This window comes from Helianthus annuus, chromosome 16, assembly GCF_002127325.2.
Source record: "Helianthus annuus cultivar XRQ/B chromosome 16, HanXRQr2.0-SUNRISE, whole genome shotgun sequence".
NCBI lineage: Eukaryota > Viridiplantae > Streptophyta > Magnoliopsida > Asterales > Asteraceae > Helianthus > Helianthus annuus.
In genome coordinates, this window is record NC_035448.2 from 122032116 (window position 1) to 122057449 (window position 25334).

Here is a 25334-nt window from a genome sequence, read left to right on the forward strand (position 1 = left end):
GGGTTAGGGCTAAAGGACAAAACGTGTATGATTTGAAAACATAAAGTACAAAACTCGTCAATTTTAAACATAAAGGACAATGCCTGCAAATGGTTATAAAGATAAAGGACAATCCTTGCAATTCACTCTAAAAATTATATATAATCAATTAAAATTAATTTAAGAACACTAATATTAATTGAATAAAAACATTAATTTAAAAAACTACATAAACTTTAATTCTCGTCTTCGTCTTCCTTTGGGTCGTCTCGTGAAATGCTCTAAATGTGTTCAATCAAATCCGCTCGAAGGTTGTGATGTGTTGTATTATGTTTAATTTCATTCAACTTCGTTTCTTTTTCTTCATCACCTAATTCTACGGTGCTTGGTTGATTTGTCTCCTCGTAATACACGCAAATTGCACGTCCATAATCCTCCTAAATCATGTTATGCAAAATAATGCACGCGTACATCACATTTCGAATACTAGGTTTTCCCATCTACACGGCACTTTCAAAATGTGGCATCTTGATTACAAAACACCAAACGCTCGTTCGATGTCCTTTCGTGCCGCCATTTGAGCCCCATTAAACTTACGTCTCTTTTCGTTTAACATCGTTCCCTGGGTAAATGATTTTATGAACACAACCCAATCTGGATATATACCATCCGTCAGATGATAACCATGTTTATACTCCGCATTGTTAACAAAAAAAGATCCATTCGGCCCAACACCGTTCATATGGTCGTTGAAAATGGATGATTAATTAAGAATATTTAAATTGTTATTTCCGACAGGCACACCAAAGAATGCATGCCAAATCCAAAGATCTTGAGATGCAACAGCTTCAAGCATCATACCCCTTTTTTATGAAATCCGCTACTGTGTTACCTGTCCCACGATGTTGGACAATTTTCCCACTCCCATTTCATACAACCTAAACTATTGATCATCCCTAGGAAACCATGTCACTCTTCATGAGCCTCCAAAGTAGGTTTTATATGATGCAGGTCACTAAAGAGTACGTAAGAATCTAATACCGGGTCCTAATGAGGACCAGTAGGGGGTTTCGGGCAGAACTTTGTTTCTGCTGTACTTATATGATGCATATCTAAGATCGTAACTATAACTCTTGTCATTGATTAGTTTGGTCTGGTCATTTTTGGGTTGTAGTAGTTGATGATCAGTGTTTCTTACAACAGGTTATTTGAGTTACTTAGGTTGGTCCAGTTTTTGGTATGTGAGATTTGTGATCATCAGTAACCCTTGTTTTGGATATTCCTCTATGTTCTATGACTTATTTATGACATTTTATCATTGATGATGGATTTTATTTAAGTCTGCTTACTGTTGTTTCTATACGAATGATGCTACTTGAAGGGTATATAGTCGGACCATTGAATGCTTAGACGGTATGCTAGTATCTGGAAAGCTTATTTAAGTCTACTTATTAGTGTTTATTAAGTTTTGAAAAGCTTTTGTCTAGCATTTGGAAATTTGTTTGTGATGTGGCTAGATGAACATGTTCTTGAATGAACTATAATTGTTTCGGGTTGACCTGTTGTCTTTAGTCATTTGAATGAACTAGTATTGAATGTCCATTTTCACTGTACAATTTAACTGAGTATCTGTATTTGAATGAACAAGTATATCACAGTAGATAATGAACAAGTATATGACACTAGATAAGCTTTTATTCGAGTGAGATATTTGATCGAACAAGTGCATTTAACTATAATTGAGTTTGGATGTTGAAACATGTTTGGCTAAGGTGAGGTGTTTTGATGTTCAGACATTAGGCAACAAAACAGAGGTCAAATGAGGACCAAATATGCTTGACTAACATAGAGGTCAAAACCAACTTAAGTATGTTTCAAATCTAGTTTAATTTGTTATTACGGGCTATTGTTGTTGTTGTTATTAGGTTCATATTGCATGTTAAGTAAGGTTAATTAGTGTTTAGTTCCTAGATTAGGAATTGTTTTAAATATGGGGGGAATTTATGTAGAAGAACATTTAGGGACTAAAACTGTAAGTAAAGTTTGGGGATATTTTAGTCTTTTCATAGAAATACAAACGGTCAGTTTGGCCCAAGGTCCTGATTATGAGCAATTGGCAACCACAGGGACTGGACTGTTGATTTTTTTTTAAATGAGGGTTGAACCTGCAATTGGGTGTAAAACTTAGGGACTGAAACTGTACTTTACTATAATACTAACTTAATCGACAAGTTAACCAATACCACTAAAATTATGTCGATAACCCAAAATTACCAACATCTTTAGCTTTGATTAATAATATATAATCAAATATATTTATAATTTTTTATGAGCTTTAAAGTATACAATAATTTCTTGGAACAATATTATATACAATAATATATAACTATTTGAACTATCGACAGCATTCACATCCCATACCTTATATTGATTTCATCCATTATATTTAAGAAACTAGAAAAATAACATCACTTCATCCAATTCCTTTCAATATCCCTTGTCGATATATTTTCAAGAAAAACTAAAGTAAGTTTTTATATTTATGGAAAGCTAAAGTAAATCCTTATACTTTTATGGATAAGAAATGAGACCTAGAGATTTTAAAAATATAAGAGATAAATCCCTATATGGAATAGTGATATCTAGTTAAGTTATATGGACAAGGATAAAGAATGGGATGTGAACGCTTTTATACTCTTAACACTCCAGGTTTAGCAGCCTGGAGGTGTTAGCCGGGTGTACCTCATGTCATAGCCAATAAAAATTTCCATGAGAGGGGGGCTTGAAAATAGTTGAAAACGTAACACATAACCTTAGGGTTACTAAGACTAGTGGGTATGGGGGCCGGCTTGGCCCGGCTTGGCCCGGCGCCGGACCCCCACACCGCCCCCCTGGCCCGGCTTCCATCAACATCGGCCACCCACAGCCGGGTGGGCCGAGCCTCATTCAAAAATCCGACCGTTAAAAAACGGCTAGTTTATTAAAAAAAAAAAATTCAATTTCCTTTTAAATAAATACCACAATCCCAATCCTTTTTTAAACCAATTTCTCTCATTCTACTCCCATTCTTCTCCATTTCTCATCCTTTTTTATAAAAAAACTCTATATTTTTTATACCATTCTCTCCCAAACATGAATCCATTCAACCCAAACAACCCCAACCCGAACAACCCCAACCCGAATAATCCCAATCCGAACCAACCTAATTTTTTTTCTAGTCCCGCTTACACTCCGACTATGGATCCTTCGTGGGGGGCTTCGCAATTTCCGTTTTCGGGTTTCCAACAAACACCCAACGCCTTCTCACAAATGTCTCAACTACAACAAGTTCAACAATATCAAGCGCTCCAACAAATCATGCAACGCAACACGTTTGAACAACTACAATCCCAATCGCAACCCCCGGTTCAACTTGAAGATGATGATGAAGAAGTCGTCCCCGAATCACCACCGCAAGAGCTCACGCGCAAAAAAAAGAAAGGGAAGGGAAAGATGGTTGAACCCGAAACCGCGCAAAAACCGAGAGCAAAGGGGAGGCAATGGACGAAAGTAGAAGAGGAGGCGCTAGCTATGGCGTATACTAAGGCCTCTAATTGCCCGATAGTCGGTATAATTTTTTTTTTTAATTTTCGGTTTCTATTTTTTTTATAAAATTTAATTTTTTTTACTAATGCACTATTTTTAAAATTTTAGGAAACAACCAAACGGGTAGTAGTTTTTGGAAGAAGGCAACGGATAGGTTTAACGCGATTATGGAGCATGGGGAGGCTCGTGATGTCGAATCCGTCTCGAATCGGTTCCGGAGGATGAACGTGAGGTTTATCGGAGGATGAAGGAAGAGGTGAAAAAAAAATGGACGTCGTAGGTTTTAGGAAACGTAATTTTTTTTATTTTTTATTTTCGGTTTCTTTTTATTTTTTAGGAAATGTAATTTTTTTTTATTTTCGGTTTCTTTTTTTTTTTTAGGGAATGTAATTTTTTTTTTATGGAATGAAATTATTTATGTTGTTTGATGTGGTGTTTTTTAAATTTTATAAAGTTTTTATTATCTTGGTAATTAAATTAAACAATAGAAAATTATAAAATAATGAGGTGGGGCCCCATCCTCCATCCCCCTCCATCCCTCATTTGGCTCATCCTCCACGGGCCGTCTACGTGGCGCCTACGTGGAGGCTCATCCCCGTGGGGATGAGCCGAACCATACCCACTAGTCTAATGTTTAACCATGAAAGTCCTATCAATTTTCAAATTAATCTTTTGAATTTTCTCATAACGTGTTTAAATATTTAGCCTAAATGTTTTGATAACGTTTAGCTTTTTTACACAATGTTGAACCATGTAACTTTGAGTGTTATTATGAAGTAGAAGGGCGATTCTAACAAGTCAATCCAAATTTTGAAATGAACATATTGTTAAAGAAATGTTAAAACATCAAAACCAAAACCCAACACATTTTAAACGATTAAACAATCTTTAAAGCTCTAGGAATCCAACATACATAATCTCCACAGTCATAATCTTGAATTATAACCATCAAACATCAAACATTACATATATAATAATAACACCATATTATGGAAAATAATAACATATCCATGTAGCCTACGTAAAACTTCATGGATTAACGGTTCCAGCTACTGGAGGAGTGAATATCCCTGCAACCGGCGGAACAATAGAGGGTGTACCGATAGGGAACGGGAAGTTGGGAAGCGACGGGTTAAACGGAGGCAATGGTAGTGTAGGGAGGCCAGTGGGTGGGGTGAAGGGAGGCGTTGGCAATGTAGGGAGGCCATTGGATGGGGTGAAGGGAGGCAAACCGGGAAACGGTGGCAATGAGGGGAGACCAGGGACTCCAGGGAACGACGAGGGGAGACCAGGGACTCCAGGGATCGACGAGGGGAGACCAGGGACTCCAGGGATCGACGAGAGGCGACGTGCCGCGATGGTTTGGAGGTTGTTAGAGAAAACTAGTGTGACAATAAGGGAAAAGGCAATGAGGGTTGTGGAAGACATTTTGAGAGTTAGAATGTAATTGTTGTAGAAATGGTGTGTTGGAACACACCATTTATATAGAGGATAGTAATCGGATTAGTGAGATAATATATATTTTAACTAATTTTTTTAAAAGTTATTGATTTAATTTGTTATATAAATTGGAACGACTTTAGACTATCTTACCATGTGCTTTTAATTTATAACCCGTTATAAAAAAATATAACTTAAATCTTTGTACTTTTATGTAAAGGGATTAATTATCATTTCCCATGCATAAATTAGTAAAACGAGCTATATATATTATAGATTGTATTATGACAAAAACCTGGCAAATTGATTTTTTTTATTTAACCGCTGGCAAATATTTTTTTTCTTCATTTAACGGCTGGCAATTTGTTTTAGATTGTGGTATAATGCATAATTTGTCAAAATAAGTACATTCTTGCCTTTAAACATTTTATATTCCAAACGTGGACGGATCTACCTTTAAGAATTGGGTCGAGTAACTCTGTAGATTTTTTATTTTATATATAACTCATACCGTTTTATAATTAATGTAAGGATTATTAAACAATTAAACAAAGACTGTTGTAAAGTTGAGTGTGATTATATTAAACGATTATAGATGGTTATAGTGGTTAGCTTTATATGTTTTGAATCAACTAACCAGATTTTAAACATTGTTAATCGTATTTTTTTTCTCTTTTTCTCCTTCCCAGACCTAGTTTTTGCCTTTTTTTCTTTCTTGCCGGATTTCAAACCTTTTTTTTAGGGATTACCTTCCTTTTTTTTTACCTATCACCATCCAAATTAGCATTTTGAAGGATTTCCATTAAATTTTGAAAATTTGCAATCTTTTGTATTGGGTGTAATAGGATTTTTTACTTGCTAAGTATTTAATGACCATGTATTTTATTATTTGCCTCGGCTGAACCCAAAAATTTTAGGTTATTAGATTTTATTATTTCAACTATTGGTTATTGGCCGCTGCACCCTCAAATATCACTTTGACGCCCGTCATCCTTAACTTAACATTTAGTGTGTTCTGTCACCAAGTCGTTAACTGATCACTAGCTTTTGATCATGTTACTATACTTATGGGGGTGTCATAGGGATCATAGGAAGGTTTTAGGGATCTTAGGACACCCCAAAAGTATAGTAACATGATCAAAAGTTAGTGATCACTTAACGACTTGGTGACATAACACACTAAGTGTTAAGTTGGGAGTGACAGGCGTCAAAGTGATAGTTGGAGGTGACAGCGGCCAATAGCCAATAGTTAGGGGTGATAAAATCCAAATAACCCAAATTTTTAATGTCTAAGGCCATCTGTAATGGTTAATGTCTCTTAAGGGCATTTTCTGTCACATCAGTATCATAACACCCTACAAAAAATGTGTAACGGTTAACGTTCATTCAATGATTACTTTCCAATTTTTTTCTCCTAATTAGGCGTTTTACACGGTTAGCGCCCATTCAATTATTACTTTCAAATTTTTTTCTACTCATTTGACATTTTATTAGAAATGTTCCTATTTCTTAATGCCTCTATAATGCCCACAAGAGAGGTGTTAGGGGCATTATCAAACCACTTCACACCTCTATAATGTCCGTTACTCGTTATCTAATTAATAAATATACGGGCACTGAAGCACTAGTAAAATACATTTCTGATTCCGTGATTTCAAAGACCAAACAAAAACAATATGAACTTTGGTGATTGTAGGGCAACAGTAGTTGTGTAGAAATCCATTCGTGCAAAAATAAATAAAACTTTTAATATTAACTTGAATTACAACTGAAAAAGGAAAGCAGAAATGCAATACAGTTACAACTGAAATCAAAAGAAAAACAAGAACAGAATTATAGAAATTAAAAAGGTTCTTGGCTGAGGATCGTGTTAAACATGGGTCCTTTAAAACAAATTTTGAGTCTCTTAGGAGAACTCGTTTGTTTCCAGGATACAACAGCCTAAAGCAGTTGCACTGCCGGTCTTGACTCCAATCCGAAGGTGTACCTTGCTGCTTAAAGAAGAAGAAGATTCAGAGGGAGAAGATTGTATCTGCTGTAGTTTTCGGTGTGTTTTTGCTACATGGATGTCCACCTATTTATACTGCAGATCTGAAGTCGAAACTGAAAAACGAATTAAATGGGAGAATTAAACTGCATTAAACATCTTCAATGCACTTTAATTCGTCATTTAATTCTCAATCAAAACCATTGACTCGTCAGTTTAAAATGTTGAAGTGTAACTGCACTGGCATTAACTGGTGAAAGCTTCTGCGCGCGCGCAAGACACACTGGTGCGCGCGCGCCCTTGCGCGCGTGCGCCATTTTGGCTCACTTCCATGTGCGCGTGTGCAACACTTGCTCAATTCCATGCGCGCGCGTGCGCCACGTCACCTGTGAGGCTATACGAGCACGCCACACAGTCGCGCCGTTGTCACACCCCCAAAATCCACCTGCGGATAGCACCCGCTTCGAGGGCGTGACCGACCAGGATCCAGCCACCAATTATACCGAATACTTGAGTTGATATTAAAAGTAATACTTACTATTCATAAGCATAGCAAATATCAAGTTCAGAGTTTAAGGTTTTAAGTTCAAACAGTTAATAAGTAGCGGAAGCATAAGTAAAACAAAGTTCATATTTCAAATTAAGGTAACACCCAACACAAGGGTGAACAAACACTACACGTTCCCAAGCAGCAAGCTCCATCGTCACGGGTTACCTGCAAAGCATGCAGTAAGGGGTCAACAATAATGCTGAGTGAGTCCACTAGTTGTCCAGTTTTAATTACCAAAAACATTGTTTCACCGGTTAATTTATCCGTTTATACATGCCCTGGGGAGCTACCCCAAAAGTTAGCGACTAAACTGATTTTCCAATACCGAACACTAGGTAACCGTTGCGTATCCGCAGGATGCCCCGATGTCAATGTTCTATCATCATTGACGAATTTCTGAGTACATTAGTTCACGCCCGTCCCAAACCAGGGCACGGTGTGAGGCTGGTAAACACCTAAATAGCGCTATCAACTAATAACCCGTTCGCCTAACCCGACGACTAATCGGTATTTGTAGTAGGGACTTGAGTGATAGAGTTTCGTTTAGTGCCGTTAGTTGCAATCCGTATAAACAGTAATTAACCAAAAGGTTTCCCAATACCCGGGAAGGAAAAGTAAGTTTTGTTCCCAATAACTAGGGAAGGTATGTAAATGGTATCCCCTTTTACCAGGGGATAGGGTTGTTAGTCTCGTGTCCCAAACCACCGGGACGCATGCTTTTAAGTTGTGAACTCACCTTGGGTTGCTCGGTAGGTTTAGGTTACTTGTCAATCACGTTGGTCACCACGTCCTAACATGGTTACCGGTATAGGTCAGGTTCGGTGTACAAGCATTTACGAAAAACACATACAAGGCACGTAACATACATACAGGTAAACAGTCATTGGGTTATTGGGCCGGCCTAAACCATTAAACAGTCAACAGCAACACAGCAACACTTAGTTCACTTAACAGATAGCCCAAGTTAACACAGAATGGCCCAATAACCAAAATGGACAGCCCACTCGCAACCAGCTGGTCTCGAGTCGCAACCAGGTGGTTTCGGCCTGCCACGCTGTGGTTGCGAGTCGTAACCGTGGTCTCGAGTCATCATGCTGTGGTTGCGAGTCGCAACCGACGTAGTCTCGAGTCGCAATCACGTGGTTTCGACTTGTCATGCTTTGGTTGCGAGTCGCAACGGTGCGGTTTCGAGTCGGAAGGCTGTCGTTGCGAGTCGTAACCTGTCACTTTCATGTACACGTGATGATGCAGATGCATCAGTCCCTTTTGTACCAAGAATTCAGGCCCATTTTAGGAAACTACCAATAAGGTTTCACTAACACTTTGCCAAAGCTGAATACTAGTAAAGATAGATCAAACTTTGCCATTTTACATCTTCAAGTCATATTCAAACAAGTTCATCCTATCTTCATATTTTTCTAGGGTTTTCACCATAACAAATCACACATTTATGAACCAAAAATCACATATTTCTAGCAAGATTATGATGCAAGAACAAGTAAAACATACACTTAGTGGCATTAACATAACTCGGTTGGCCCTAAACATCCTTAAACCATTATTCCATAACCATTTAAGCATGTTAGTAAGTATCATTCATAAGGTTTAACACACATAGTCAAAACTTCACAAACTTCCTAAAAATCATGCATAGTATTTCTAGCAAGCAAAATATTTCTAACCAAACATGCATAAAAATCTAGTTCATTTAACCCACATAAATCTTATACACAAAAGATAACACAAAAGATAGCACTAACCGGTTATGAAAAGAGGAGCCGAAAACAAAGAAAAGAGAACCGAGAAGATGGTATGTCCGAGTGATAGTCTTGACCGAGTTTCTTGTCCGGGATCTTTGCTTGAACCGAGAAGAGAAGGAGAGAATGGTTTGTTGTTTGAGGGTTTTCTTAGTTGAGAGAGAATAAGAAGTGTATGTGTTTGTGTGTAGTGCCAAATGAAAGGAATGAGGGAAAGGTTGGATATATACAAGGGGTGGTTTTCGGGTTGGGCTTGGGGTTTCGGCCCAAACCGGTTACGGTCCAAAGGCCCACTCGAGACCGAGTGGCCCACTCGCAACCGCCCGGTTGCGAGTCATGGTCTCGGGTCGTGGTTTCGGCTCTCATATAAATATATATAATACATACACAACACATATCAAGTAAAAATCACGTTTCCATTTAATAATATTTATATACACACAAAATATTACAAGGTGTTCGTTCGGAAAAACCTCAAGTGTCACATTATCCCCAAGTTTTAAGAACTTTCGTCCCGAAAGTTGAAGCAGCCACTGCCAAGCTAGCGTGTTTCAACGGGGTGTCACATCATCCCCCCGTTAGTTTGGAATTTCGTCCCGAAATTCGGTTGTAGCTTCAGTGCTGGGGTTTTCGTTTGGGAATAACTGGGGATACTTGGACTTCATCTGGTCCTCCCGCTCCCAGGTAAACTCTGGGCCGCGCCGTGAGTTCCAACGAACTCGTACAAGGGGTATCTGGCTACGTTTGAGGGTTTTGATTTCTCGATCCGTGATCTCAATCGGTTCCTCAGTAAAGTGTAGCTGTTCATCAATCGTCAGTTCCTTAAAAGGAATCACAAGTGTTTCATCCGACAAACACTTCTTCAGGTTAGATACGTGAAAAACGTTGTGCACTGCACTCAGCTCTGCAGGCAGGTTCAATCTATAAGCAACCTTACCGATTTTCTCGGTAATTTCGAATGGTCCAACATACCGTGGATTCAGCTTGCCCCGCTTACCGAAACGGACCACACCCTTCCAGGGTGAGACTTTTAGTAGAACCCGGTCCCCGACCTGGAATTCTAACGGTCTCTTACGCTTGTCAGCGTAGCTTTTCTGACGGTCACGAGCTGCCGCCATGCGTTGCCTGATCTGGGAAATCTTTTCCGTTGTATCTACCACTAGTTCTGGGCCTGTGAGCTGACTGTCACCTATTTCCGCCCAGCAAAGAGGTGATCGGCATTTACGACCGTACAATGCCTCAAAAGGTGCCGCCTGAATACTAGTGTGATAGCTGTTGTTGTAGGAGAATTCCACCAGCGGCAGATGCTTCTCCCAGTTCTTGCCAAAATCGATCACACATGCTCTAAGCATGTCTTCCAGGGTTTGGATGGTGCGTTCAGACTGCCCATCCGTTTGCGGGTGATAAGCGGTGCTCATGTCCAAACGTGAGCCAAAGGATTTGTGCATAGCTTGCCACAATTCGGAAGTAAAACGAGCGTCTCGGTCAGAAATAATAGAAGTTGGCACCCCGTGCCTGGAGACTACTTCCTTCAAATAGATTTCTGCCAAGGTAGAAAACTTGTCTGTTTCCTTAATGGCCAGAAAGTGTGCAGACTTAGTCAATCGATCTACTATCACCCAGATAGTATCATTCCCGCGTTGAGATCTAGGTAGCCCTGTAACAAAATCCATGGAAATCTGTTCCCATTTCCATTTCGGGATTTCGGGTTGCTGTAGTAGGCCTGCTGGTTTCTGATACTCGATCTTGACTCTTGCGCAGGTCAAGCATTTGCCAACGTAGGCTGCTATGTGGGCTTTCATGCCAGGCCACCAGTAGGTGGTCTTCAAGTCGTGGTACATCTTATCTGAACCAGGATGTACTGAATAACGGGACTTATGAGCTTCGTCCATCACAAGCTCTCGTAGATCTCCGTAAAGTGGGACCCAAATGCGCCCTGCCACATAGTAGGCGCCGTCCTCTTTCTGTTCTAGTTGCTGCCTCGATCCTCGCAGGGACTCAGCCCTGATGTTTTCCGGCTTCAGAGCTTCAACCTGAGCATTTCGAATCTGGGTAGGGAGACTAGACTGGATAGTAAGTTGTAATGCTCGCACGCGCCGTGGTATAGTGTCCTTTCGGCTGAGGGCGTCTGCCACGACATTGGCCTTGCCCGGATGATACTTGATGGCGCACTCGTAGTCATTCAGAAGTTCAACCCATCGACGTTGACGCATGTTTAATTCCTTCTGCTTAAAGATATGCTCGAGACTCCTGTGATCGGTGTAAATGGTGCACTTGGTACCGTACAAGTAATGTCTCCATATCTTAAGCGCAAATATCACTGCTCCCAGTTCCAAGTCGTGTGTTGTGTAGTTCCTTTCATGTGTCTTAAGTTGTCGAGAGGCGTAAGCAATAACTTTCTCGCGTTGCATCAACACACAACCGAGCCCATGAATAGACGCATCGCAGTAAACCACAAAGTCGTCCGTTCCTTCAGGTAACGATAGAATAGGAGCGCTGCAGAGGTTATCCTTTAATTTCTGAAAAGCAGATTCCTGCGCTTCGTTCCACTTGTAGGTGACGCCTTTCTGAGTGAGTGTAGTGAGGGGTTGAGCGATCTTTGAGAATCCCTGAATGAATCTGCGGTAGTAACCTGCCAATCCCAAGAATTGGCGAACTTCAGTCGGAGTCTTAGGGGTAGGCCAATTCTTTATAGAGTCGATCTTAGCTGGGTCGACGTGGATTCCGTCCTTGTTAACCACGTGCCCAAGGAAATGGACTTCTTGAAGCCAGAAGTCGCATTTCGAGAACTTGGCATACAGTTGCTCGTTGCGAAGGAGTTCGAGGATAAGGCGTAGGTGCTGTTCGTGCTCTTCCTGACTTTTCGAGTAGATCAAGATGTCGTCTATAAACACGATCACAAATTTGTCGAGGTAGGGTTTGCATACTCGGTTCATGAGATCCATGAACACTGCAGGGGCGTTGGTCATTCCGAAGGGCATAACGAGGAATTCATAATGACCATAACGAGTCCTGAATGCAGTCTTGGAAATGTCTTCATTACGGACCCTTAACTGATGGTAGCCTGATCGCAGGTCAATCTTAGAGTAGTAGCTCGATCCTTGCAGTTGATCAAACAAATCGTCGATTCGCGGGAGAGGGTAACGATTCTTGATGGTAACCTTGTTCAACTCACGATAGTCTATGCACATTCGGAACGTGCCATCCTTCTTCTTAACAAAGAGTACCGGTGCTCCCCAGGGTGATGAGCTAGGACGGATAAATCCTTTATCCAAAAGTTCCTGTAGTTGAATAGAGAGTTCCTTCAATTCTGCGGGGGCTAGTCGATAAGGTGCACGAGCTATAGGCGCTGCTCCGGGAGCTAGCTCGATCTGGAATTCGACCTGACGATGGGGAGGGAGTCCAGGTAATTCCTCAGGAAATACCTCGGGGTAGTCACGCACTACTGGAAAGTCTTCAATCCTCTTTTCCTTTTCCTGCGTGTTGGTAACAAGTGCTAAGATAGCGGTGTGCCCTTTCCGTAAACACTTCTGAGCCTTCAAGAACGATGCTTTCTCTTGACAGAGGATCTCAGCGCGATGCTTGGATAACCAATCCATACCAATAACGACTTCGAAGCTTCCAAGAGTAACAGGGAAAAGGTCGATACTAAATGTCTGACCAGACAACTCTAGTTTGCAGCCTTTGACAACATGTGAGGCCTCGATGTTTCTACCATTAGCTAACTCGACGATATGAGGAGAACTTAGTAACGAAAGCGGACGCTTAAGCTTCTTACTAATACGTAGGGATACATAACTAGCATCGGCACCGGAATCAAATAACACAGAAACATAACGATCATCGAGTAGGAACTTACCCGTCACGACATTGGGGTCATTCCTTGCTTCACCAGCTCCAATCACGAATGCTCTTCCTCTAGCGCCATTCCCAGCATTGTTGTTCTGATTGTTGTTCCCAGCTCCTTGATTGTTGTTGCGGTTCTGATTCAGTTCAGGACAATCCTTCTTAAAGTGCCCCTCAGCTCCACACTTAAAACATGCCCGGTTGTTTCCCTGCTGCTGTTGCTGTTGGGGTTGTTGCTGATTCTGTCTAGCTGGGAACTGACTTCGACAATCCTTGGCCTCATGCCCCATTTTGTTACATCGCTGACACTGGCCCTTCACACACTGCCCGCTGTGGTGTCGATTGCACTTGTTGCACTTGGGGTGGTTTCCACGATAGCCACCCTGTTGCTGGGTGCCTTTGTTGTTTTCGGTTTTCCTTTGTTGTGCTGGGGCCTGAGTGGGGTTAGCATCCTTGCTTTGACTTCCTTCCCACTTACGCTTGCTGTCACTAGAAGTTCCGACCGTAGCACTGATCCTTTTGGGCAACCTGCCCTCCTCTACAGCCTGATCAGTAAGTTTGTGAGCAAGCCGAACAATTGGTTGAATGGTAGTGTGGTTAGCTGAAGTGACATGGCTTCGAATCTCTGGAGCCAAACCTTTGATGTACAGTTCGATCCTTCGGTACATTGGTCGTGACATGTTCGGGCAGAGAGCAGCATAGTCATTGGACAACTTGGTGTAGGTTTCAATCTCTGACCCAACCATCTTGAGCTCATAGTACTCGTTCTCAAGCTTGTGGATATCATCCCGGTGACAGTACTCATCCTTAATCATATCCTTGAAATCCTCCCATGCCGTAGCATTAGCAGTTTCCAACCCAAACATCTGAATCTGCGCCTTCCACCAAGAAAGCGCGCTTCCTTCAAGCGTAGCAGTAGCAAACTTCACCCAATTTGCAGGGGGACACTCGCAAACAGCAAAGACAGCTTCAATTTTCTCAATCCAATGCAGAAGACCTATGGCACCCTCAGTGCCGTTGAAAGGGAGAGGCTTGCAATCCATGAAAGTTTTGAAAGTACACACTGGTGGTTGCGCAGGTGCATGCTGACCTGTTCGTGAGAAGCGAAGCGTATAGGTTTAGAGGCGAAAAGTCGATGTGGCGGTAGGACCTAAACATCCTAAAACAACGAGCTTACCTAAAGGGTGAGCTGCAAAAGCCGCAGCCACTGTGTTGAGCAGGTTAGTGAACTGAGCCTGCGTCATGTTAATGTTTCCTCTTCCGCGTCCACTCATTGTCTTCATAACCAGAAAACACAGTATGAGTGTGATGTCGTAGTGTAGCGAGAATGAGATAGAAGAGAGAGGTGTATCTATCTAGTTTAAGCATACTAGTACGTATAGCAAATCAGGAAACATAAAGTAAGCAAACAAGTAAACACTGGTCCGAGCTATGAGGTCAAATGTGTCGAGCCTTGCACTTGGAGTGTAGTGTCGTTACGAGTCACGGGTTATAGTCTGGTTTTCTCCAAAAAGATTTTCCCCTTTTTAAAACCAAGTTCACTATAACCAATGGCTCTGATACCAATCTGTCACACCCCCAAAATCCACCTGCGGATAGCACCCGCTTCGAGGGCGTGACCGACCAGGATCCAGCCACCAATTATACCGAATACTTGAGTTGATATTAAAAGTAATACTTACTATTCATAAGCATAGCAAATATCAAGTTCAGAGTTTAAGGTTTTAAGTTCAAACAGTTAATAAGTAGCGGAAGCATAAGTAAAACAAAGTTCATATTTCAAATTAAGGTAACACCCAACACAAGGGTGAACAAACACTACACGTTCCCAAGCAGCAAGCTCCATCGTCACGGGTTACCTGCAAAGCATGCAGTAAGGGGTCAACAATAATGCTGAGTGAGTCCACTAGTTGTCCAGTTTTAATTACCAAAAACATTGTTTCACCGGTTAATTTATCCGTTTATACATGCCCTGGGGAGCTACCCCAAAAGTTAGCGACTAAACTGATTTTCCAATACCGAACACTAGGTAACCGTTGCGTATCCGCAGGATGCCCCGATGTCAATGTTCTATCATCATTGACGAATTTCTGAGTACATTAGTTCACGCCCGTCCCAAACCAGGGCACGGTGTGAGGCTGGTAAACACCTAAATAGCGCTATCAACTAATAACCCGTTCGCCTAACCCGGCGACTAATCGGTATTTGTAGTAGGGACTTGAGTGATAGAGTTTCGTTTAGTGCCGTTAGTTGCAATCCGTATAAACAGTAATTAACCAAAAGGTTTCCCAATACCCGGGAAGGAAAAGTAAGTTTTGTTCCCAATAACTAGGGAAGGTATGTAAATGGTATCCCCTTTTACCAGGGGATAGGGTTGTTAGTCTCGTGTCCCAAACCACCGGGACGCATGCTTTTAAGTTGTGAACTCACCTTGGGTTGCTCGGTAGGTTTAGGTTACTTGTCAATCACGTTGGTCACCACGTCCTAACATGGTTACCGGTATAGGTCAGGTTCGGTGTACAAGCATTTACGAAAAACACATACAAGGCACGTAACATACATACAGGTAAACAGTCATTGGGTTATTGGGCCGGCCTAAACCATTAAACAGTCAACAGCAACACAGCAACACTTAGTTCACTTAACAGATAGCCCAAGTTAACACAGAATGGCCCAATAACCAAAATGGACAGCCCACTCGCAACCAGCTGGTCTCGAGTCGCAACCAGGTGGTTTCGGCCTGCCACGCTGTGGTTGCGAGTCGTAACCGTGGTCTCGAGTCATCATGCTGTGGTTGCGAGTCGCAACCGACGTAGTCTCGAGTCGCAATCACGTGGTTTCGACTTGTCATGCTTTGGTTGCGAGTCGCAACGGTGCGGTTTCGAGTCGGAAGGCTGTCGTTGCGAGTCGTAACCTGTCACTTTCATGTACACGTGATGATGCAGATGCATCAGTCCCTTTTGTACCAAGAATTCAGGCCCATTTTAGGAAACTACCAATAAGGTTTCACTAACACTTTGCCAAAGCTGAATACTAGTAAAGATAGATCAAACTTTGCCATTTTACATCTTCAAGTCATATTCAAACAAGTTCATCCTATCTTCATATTTTTCTAGGGTTTTCACCATAACAAATCACACATTTATGAACCAAAAATCACATATTTCTAGCAAGATTATGATGCAAGAACAAGTAAAACATACACTTAGTGGCATTAACATAACTCGGTTGGCCCTAAACATCCTTAAACCATTATTCCATAACCATTTAAGCATGTTAGTAAGTATCATTCATAAGGTTTAACACACATAGTCAAAACTTCACAAACTTCCTAAAAATCATGCATAGTATTTCTAGCAAGCAAAATATTTCTAACCAAACATGCATAAAAATCTAGTTCATTTAACCCACATAAATCTTATACACAAAAGATAACACAAAAGATAGCACTAACCGGTTATGAAAAGAGGAGCCGAAAACAAAGAAAAGAGAACCGAGAAGATGGTATGTCCGAGTGATAGTCTTGACCGAGTTTCTTGTCCGGGATCTTTGCTTGAACCGAGAAGAGAAGGAGAGAATGGTTTGTTGTTTGAGGGTTTTCTTAGTTGAGAGAGAATAAGAAGTGTATGTGTTTGTGTGTAGTGCCAAATGAAAGGAATGAGGGAAAGGTTGGATATATACAAGGGGTGGTTTTCGGGTTGGGCTTGGGGTTTCGGCCCAAACCGGTTACGGTCCAAAGGCCCACTCGAGACCGAGTGGCCCACTCGCAACCGCCCGGTTGCGAGTCATGGTCTCGGGTCGTGGTTTCGGCTCTCATATAAATATATATAATACATACACAACACATATCAAGTAAAAATCACGTTTCCATTTAATAATATTTATATACACACAAAATATTACAAGGTGTTCGTTCGGAAAAACCTCAAGTGTCACAGCCGTATTGGCTCACTTTGGTGCGCCGCGCACGTCACATCAGGGCCCATGCTCCATGCGCGCAACCGCGCGCCTACCTGCCACGTCTCTCACCGCCTTGTCCTTGCAGCCCCTGTGCTCCACCACGCGCACATGGTCAAAAATACAAAGGCGGCTCGCAGCGATGTGAGTGTGCGAAGTACGCCATCAAAGCGCCACTTTGCGCCCCATCGCCCACGCTAGCGCACACGCGCGCGCACGCGTTTGCGAGTGCGAGTTAGGGTGCTCCGCACCCTTCACGAGTACACTTAGTGTGTGCTTCCATGAAACAATAAGGATGGAGGGTTCCCACTTAAATACCCCTTTAAGTTTCATCTCTCCTTCTATGTGGGTCAAGGTGCCACTTTCCCACTTTTTTCAGCATTCAATGTTTCAAATACCATACTTTGAGCATCGATATCTCATTCATCTTAACTCCGTTTTGGACGTGGTTTAGTTCGTTGCGAAGCTCTTCCAACATAGAAAACAAACCCACAAATAAATATATAAATCCCGTTCATTTTCCTATATTTGTGAAAAGTGATATTTTCGCAAATTTCCAACAATCCCCCACATGAATAGAAATCGATCTATCAAGTTTCAACGATACACGTTCAATAGTTGAGTATTGCAAGATAGGTAGGTGTTACCTTTGAACCTTCTTTTGTGAAGCATACTTAGCCTCCTAGGGTCTTGTAGACGCGATGTCTTTGAACAATCCCCCATTTATGTAGGCGACAATATACATTCACACAATACTCTCCCTAGTTCAGTCAAGTACTCATGGTTGTGTCCGTTTATGGTCATGGAACACTTTCCTGGTTCTGCGAGAGCTCTAGGATTTGCGCCTCCCCATAAATCCATTCGAAGCAACCCACTTCTCTCTAACATAGGTGATTCCTCTGAATCATTAAAAGCATCATGGTTAATTTTTGGATTTCCTCAAAATCCTTAACCTCAACATGCTTAACCTTTCCTTCATGTAACTGATTGGAATGGACTAGGAAGTACACAACTCCCTTTATTAATTTTGGGCACCCCCACAATGAATCCCTTTGGGTTTATGATTTAGTTTGCCTATTGAACCTAGATCTTGGGATCTCCAGTCAACTAGGTTAGGTTTCCATCATATTCCCTTCTTCTATGGGCTTTAGTCCCATTCCTCTTGACGAGTTATACACCTTATCTTTGCTTAAGCCTTTTGTTAACGGGTCTGCAATGTTCTCATTTAACCTAACATAGTCAACTGAGATAACACCCGTTGAGATAAGTTGTCGTACCGTGTTGTGTCTACGTCGAATGTGCCTTGATCTGCCATTGTACATCGCGCTTTGTCCTCTAACAAGCGCAAATTGATTGTCACAATGTATGCAGATCGCCGTCAACGGCTTTGGCCATCTTGGAATATCTTCCACAAATTGACGTAGCCACTCCGCCTCTTCCCCGCTTTTATCTAAAGCGACGAATTCGGATTCCATCGTGGATCTAGCTATAACCGTTTGCTTGGAAGACTTCCAAGTTATAGCTGCTCCCGCAAGTGTAAACACATATCCACTTGTCGATCTATGATCTTTTATATCCGATATCCAGTTCGCGTCAGTGTATCCTTCGATCATTGCTGGATCACGGGTATAATGTAATCCATAGTCTCTTGTGTATCTTATGTATCTAAGCACCTTCGTGATAGCTTTCCAATGATCCGCGCTCGGATTACTAGTGTATCTACTTAGCCTGCTCACAGCATATGCTAAGTCAGGTCTAGTACATGTCATTAGATACAAGAGACTACCAATGATCCTTGAGTACTCTAACCGAGCAACACACTCGCCTCTATTCTTCCTCAGGCGTTGGGTATTATCAATTGGAGTGCGAGCTATACTCGTATCATCCAAATTGAATTTTCCAAGGATCTTGTCCACGTAGTGAGATTGACTCAACACAAGACCATTTTGGGTTCTAGTGATTTTTACTCCATGAATCACATCTGTGAGACCCATGTCTTTCATGTCAAACCTCGCTTTCAACATGTCTTTCCTTGAGTTGATCATGTTATCATCACTCCCAATGATAAGCATATCATCTACATAAAGACATAAGATTACATACCTCTTGGTGTGTCTTTAAAATAAACACACTTGTCGCACTCATTTATTTTGAAACCATTGTCAATCATGACATGGTCAAACTTTTGGTGCCATTGTTTTGGAGCTTGCTTCAAGCCATATAAAAACTTGACCAATTTACATACTTTGCCCTCGTTTTCTAGGGCGGAAAAACCCTCAGGTTGTTCCATGTAAATTTCTTCTTCTAAATCGCCATTTAGAAATGTGGTCTTTACGTCCATTTGGTGAACTTCTAAATTTCTTAAAGCCGCAATTGCAAGAACCAATCTTATAGAGGTTATTCACGTCACATGCGAGTAAGTATCAAAGTCGTCTAGACCCTCTTTTTGTCTAAACCCTTTTATTACTAACCTTGCCTTGTATTAATCAATACTTTCATCGGCTTTCATCTTCCTTTTGAATATCCAGTGATATCCAAGTGGTTTACAACCAGGGGGGAGATCTACTAACTCCTAAGTATGATTTTGCAATATAGAATCAATTTCATTCTTAATTGCTTCTTGCCATTGAGGTCCTTCTATGGAGGTAACCGCCTCGCGGTAGGTATTGGGCTCGCCCTCAACCATATAGCTCATGAAGTCTGGACCAAAGGATTTTCAACCCTTTGTCGTTTACTTCGTCTAAGCTCACCCTCCTCAACCTCGGGTCGTTCATGTCTTTCATCTACCCATGTAGATGAACTTGGACCTGCTTCATCTAACCATGTAGATGAACTTGGACATGTTTCGTCAACCGTTGTTGATGAAATCGCATGTGTTTGTCCTAACATAGGAAACACATTTTCAAAATATGAGACAATGTTAGGATTAGCCTCCATGATAGTGTGTTTGTGTACATCGGGATTCTTGGACTCATGTACAAGAAAACGATGTGCACTACTTTGATGCGCATATCCTATGAAAATGCAATCAACAGTTTTGGGTCATATCCTAAGAGCCTTAGGAGGTGGTACAATTACCTTTGCTAGGCACCTCCACACTTTCAAGTATTTGTATGAAGGCTTCCTTTTTTTGCATAACTCATATGGAGTTTTGTCCCTATTTTTCAAAGGTATCTTGTTCAAAAGATAGTTTGCTGAGAAAATGGCGTCCTCCCACATTTCTCGGTTCACTCCCGAGTTTATCAACATGGCGTTCATCATCTCTTTCAATGTGCGGTTCTTTCGTTCCGTTACGCCATTTGATTATGGAGAATAAGGAGGTGTACACTCATGTATAATGCCACTTTTTTCACATAAATCCACAAAAGGTGCAACATATTCACCTCCTCGATCGCTTCTCATAGCTTTTATCTTCTTTTTAAGTTGATTCTCAACTTCGTTTTTGTACAAGATAAACTTTTCTATTGCTTCGTCTTTACTCTTAAGTAAATAAACATAGCAATATTTAGTACAATCATCAATAAACGTGATGAAGTACTTATTTCCTCCACGCATGGGAACCGCTTTTAAATCACACACATCGGTATGAATTAAATCAAGGGGTTCGGTTATTCGTTCAACCGATTTAAATGATGATCTCGTAAGTTTGGATTCGACACATGTCTCGCATTTGTGATCGGACTCGATATGGATGTTGGTATCAAATTTAATTTAATTAAACGTCGTAATGAATTAGAATTTACATGTCCTAGTCTACCATGCCAAACATAAGAAGACTCAATCATGTAAGTAGAAGTAGAAATTTCATTCAAACTTTTCTTTTGGTTTACAACCATGACATTCATTTTGAACATTCCATTTAGGGCATAGCCCTTTCCAACAAACATTCAATGTCTAGAAAGAACAAAGTCACTACTTTGAAGCAAAACAGGAAGAAAAAAAATATCTTTTTAAAAAACAACCTGCTGTGAATTAAAACAGTTTGAAAATCACAACATAATTGTTTGTGATTCTACACGAACGATGTTTTAAAATTTTGTTTTAAGATTGTAGGAATCCGTTCATGCAAAAATAAATAAAACTTTTATTATTAACTTGAATTACAACTGAAAAAGGAAAGCTGAAATGCAATACAGTTACAACTGAAATCAAAAGAAAAACAAGAACATAATTACATAAATTAAACTGGTTCTTGGCTGAGGATCGTGTTAGACACGGGTCCCTTAAAACAAATTTCGAGTCTCCCAGGAGAACTCGTTTGTTTTCAGGATACAACAGCCCAAAGCAGTTGCACTGCCGGTCTTGACTACAACCCGAAGGTGTACCCTGCTGCTTGAAGAAGAAGAAGATTCAGAGGGAGAAGATTGTATCTGCTGTAGTTTTCGGTGTGTTTTTGCTGCAGGGGTGTCCACCTATTTATACTGCAGATCTGAAGTCGAAACTGAAAAACGAATTAAATGGGAGAATTAAACTGCATTAAACGTCTACAATGCACTTTAATTCGTCATTTAATTCTCAGTCAAAACCGTTGACTCGTCAGTTTCAAATGCTGAAGTGTAACTGCACTCGCATTAACTGCTGGAAGCTTCTATGCGCGCGCAAGACACACTGGTGCGCGCGCAAGTCCGCACGCTCATGCGTGTGTGCGCAACACTGGCTCAACTCCATGCGCGCCTACGCGCGTGCGCCACGTCACCTATGAGCCTATACGAGCACGCCACACAGCCGCGCCGCATTGGCTCAATTTGGTGCGCCGCGCACGTCACATCAGGGCCCATGCTCCATGCGCGCAACCGCGCGCCTATCTGCCACGTGTACTCGCGCGCGGACGTGCTAGACTGCCACGTCATGTGCCTGCATGCCACGTTTCTCACCACCTGGTCCTTGCAGCCCCTGTGCTCCACCACACGCACGTGGTCAAAAATACAAAGGCGGCTCTCAAGCGACATTGCGTCTCATCACCCACGCCGCGCGCGCATGAGGGCGACTTAGGGTGCTTCCCTTCGCGAGTACACTTAGTGTGTGCTTCCATGAAACAATAAGGATGGGAGTTCCCACTTAAATACCCCTTTAAGTTTCATCTCTCCTCCTATGTGGGACAAGGTGCCACTTTCCCACTTTTTTCAGCATTCAATGTTTCAAATACCATACTTTGAGCATCGATATCTTATTCATCTTAGCTCCGTTTTGGACGTGGTTTAGTTCGTTGCGAAGCTCTTCCAACATAGAACACAAATCCATAAACAAATATATAAAACCTCGCTCATTTTCTTATATTTATTTCTAGTCCAAAATAGGAAAAAAAAATCATTTTCCTATATTTGTAAAATGTGCTATTTTCACATATTTCCAACAAATTGTTTGCTGCTAGTAGAGTATAACTTCCTTTGCACATTTCATAAATGTACAATCCTTTGTGCATATGGTACAATATACCATCATGATACCGTAAACCACTTTCTTCATTTGGAGAAATCATGAGAATGAGAAATCACGGGCCGGTAACCTCTTATGTTAGTGACAAAAATATGTAAGTTATATGATTTAGGGTTTTAGGATTTTTGAGAAATTATAGGGATTTTTATGATTTTGTTTTCCTACAAATAGACCTTGATGAGTTGAAGGAAATGCAAACTGATATATTTTCTAAAATATAAACGCAATTTTCTTCAATATTCGGTTATTCAATGATTTGTTTAATATAAAAAAACAGACAAAATTCATTTAGAGCTTAAAAGGTTTCCTCAGTTATTTATTTTAGGGACTGTTTGTTTACCTCTTAATAAGACTCTTAATAATTCAGACTTCTTACTGGTTCAGCACTTAATGGTTCAGACTGTTTTTTTCGTGAGCAGGTGTCTGAATAGTTCAGACATTTGCCTCTGAATGGTTAAGTTTTGTACAGAGTCTGAATGATTAAAACATCTAATATGAATTGGTCATACATTTGCATCTGAAGGGTTAAACATTATATTACCTATTAATGGTTCAGACCTCTTACTAATACAACACTTAACTATTCAGAAGGAACAGCCACTTAAACTTTTATCCACCCAATCGATAGCCTTAATTTATGGCTAACTATTCTAACTATCTTAAAAGAGAAAGTCATAACTTTAAAAAAATGACATAAAACACCTCTATTTTGTACTTCCATAATTTTACCCTCTACGTCTTTGCCACAAACCAAAACATCTCACCATACTTTGAGATTGCACACTTTTACTCCTATATTTTAAATTTTTTTATTAAATGTAATTTTCATCCCTTTAATTTCTAAACGTTTCAAATTTACTATGTTTTCATTCTTTTACTTGAAAAAAATGATTTCCTTACGTTCTTATTTTCTAAAAGTTTCAAGTTCACGCTGTATTTTCATTATTTTACTTGAATAAAATGATTTCCTTACGTTCTAATTTATATGTGTGTGTCAGTATAAGAATTGCTATACGTTTTGACGCCGCTAAATCTTTATGCAAAGATAAGAATGGTGTAGTGGTTAGGTCGAACCCATTAAACAAACTAACCTAGGTTTTTTCTATATGGCAAAATTCGATTTACTTTAGTTTTTGAACCAAGTGTAATGCTTATATAGGTTACAATGAGTTATATTAGATACTTCGAAACATGTGTTTTTACATGGGTGACGCATCACATAACGCTTTGACTTATCCATTCGACGTTTGCAATGTATCTGTGCCGCAACGTGTGCGAGTCTTATTGCTAGTTTACCTTAAAAAGAAATAAGCATTCATGTTTGTTTACAACAATTTACACTGAATATTACGAGATTTGTTATACTAGCTCTAAATTATTGCAAGTGTGGATGAGCATTTGGAACTTGGTACCCATACCGTACCGAACCGGTATCAGTACTGAATTTCCCGTTCTTAAATTTTTTCGGTATCGATTCAGTACCTACTTTTTGGCGTTTTTGGTACCTGTATTTTCGGTTTAGTACGGTTCCAGTATTTTACCGAATTTTTCACACAAATACCGGTACCTTACCGAACATTTTCGGCACCAATACCCATATTTCGCGATTTCCGGTATCGGTACTTTCGATACCGATACCGAGCTCATCCCTAGTTGCAAGAAGAAATTAAGCCATTTTGGATATGGCTGGTTTGTAGAGGCTTTTGCCTCTTAGAGAAGAAAAGAGATCAGGGTTCAAAACCTAGCATAAAATATAATTTAGTATTTATTGGTGTAGTTTAGGAATAGAAGTAGAAACAATGTAATTTGTGCCATTCAAAATAAAAAAAAATGAGTAAAATGCTGAAAAATAAAATAAAAATAAAAACAGATAGACAAGATGAATCACTTGGATCCGACTCGTGTGTAGTGTAACCTTTGATTATTTCCGCACTTTTGCACATTTTAAGAGATTATCTTAGTTATTGTAGTAGGCCCCTCTTTTGAAGGTGACGTTACCCTCAACCCAGTAGTTTCAGTCAGCAATGATACAATCCTAAAGGGTCGAATTATTGAAAGATAATTAATTAAGTTATTAATGCATAATGTGGTAGGCCCCTCTTTTGAAGGTGACGTTACCCTCGGCTAAGTAGTCTGAGTCAGCAGGGATACAGTCCTAAGTAGCTGGGTTAAAGTTTTAATAGTAGTTTAACTTATGAGGGGATCAAAGAGTTTGGACCTCCGCCATCCAATACCGGTGAGTATTGAAGGAGGTCCTACTAAATTTGACCCAGGTCCTTTGCAGGATCTATACACTGAACAATGGCAAAACTCTTACCAAACCGTTCCCTTAATCCCCGACCAGGTAGCCAACATATCTCCATATGGACCGTGGAGATATGAATGGTGAAAATCTTTTATTTTATATAGACAGTAAAATAATGCCAAGACACCACGGACAAACGATAAGGAAGAATCACCTTCAACATAAGAAACTAGTTATTAAAGTCATTAATACGTAACCAAATAAAAAGTGCGAAAAGATTAAAAATAAAAAGTATTACACTAAGCACTTGTCTTCACCAAGTGATGTAAGAGACTTAGGCAAACATGGCCTTTAATTGTCAAGAACTCTTACGATCAATCTTGGATCCCGAGACGACTCACACACTCTATGATGGACAATGGATGATGGTGGTGGATGATGGTGTTGTGATGGTGGTGGGTGGTGGGTGAAGTGTGAGAGAGGTGGTGTGCCAAGTGATGAGTTGCAAGTGATCCAAGCACTCCTATTTATAGGCTGAACAGAAGCTCGGGC

At 40.6% G+C, this 25334-nt stretch overlaps 2 protein-coding genes across 2 annotated transcripts; one reads left to right on the plus strand and one right to left on the minus strand.

Annotated features, from left to right (window-relative positions):
- Window positions 1-2825: 2825 nt before the first annotated feature.
- LOC110917057 lies at window positions 2826-3912 on the plus strand. Its single transcript, XM_022161677.2, has 2 exons — window positions 2826-3586; window positions 3673-3912. Exons 1-2 carry the CDS (start codon window positions 3112-3114, stop codon window positions 3810-3812), a joined length of 615 nt encoding a protein of 204 aa, XP_022017369.1. The 5' UTR covers window positions 2826-3111; the 3' UTR covers window positions 3813-3912.
- A 490-nt stretch (window positions 3913-4402) lies between these two features.
- Window positions 4403-5027, minus strand: LOC110916053 (protein diaphanous homolog 1-like). The gene has a single exon (XM_022160797.2). The coding sequence runs from the start codon at window positions 4990-4992 to the stop codon at window positions 4594-4596; it is 399 nt and encodes a 132-aa protein (XP_022016489.1). The 5' UTR covers window positions 4993-5027; the 3' UTR covers window positions 4403-4593.
- Window positions 5028-25334: the final 20307 nt, after the last annotated feature.

Coding starts and splice junctions, on each gene's coding strand:
- LOC110917057 (XM_022161677.2), top strand. CDS start 3,112: ATGAATCCATTCAACCCAAACAACCCCAACCCGAACAACCCCAACCCG. Junction 3,587..3,672: donor CTCTAATTGCCCGATAGTCG/GTATAATTTTTT, acceptor TTAAAATTTTAG/GAAACAACCAAACGGGTAGT.
- LOC110916053 (XM_022160797.2), bottom strand. CDS start 4,992: ATGTCTTCCACAACCCTCATTGCCTTTTCCCTTATTGTCACACTAGTT.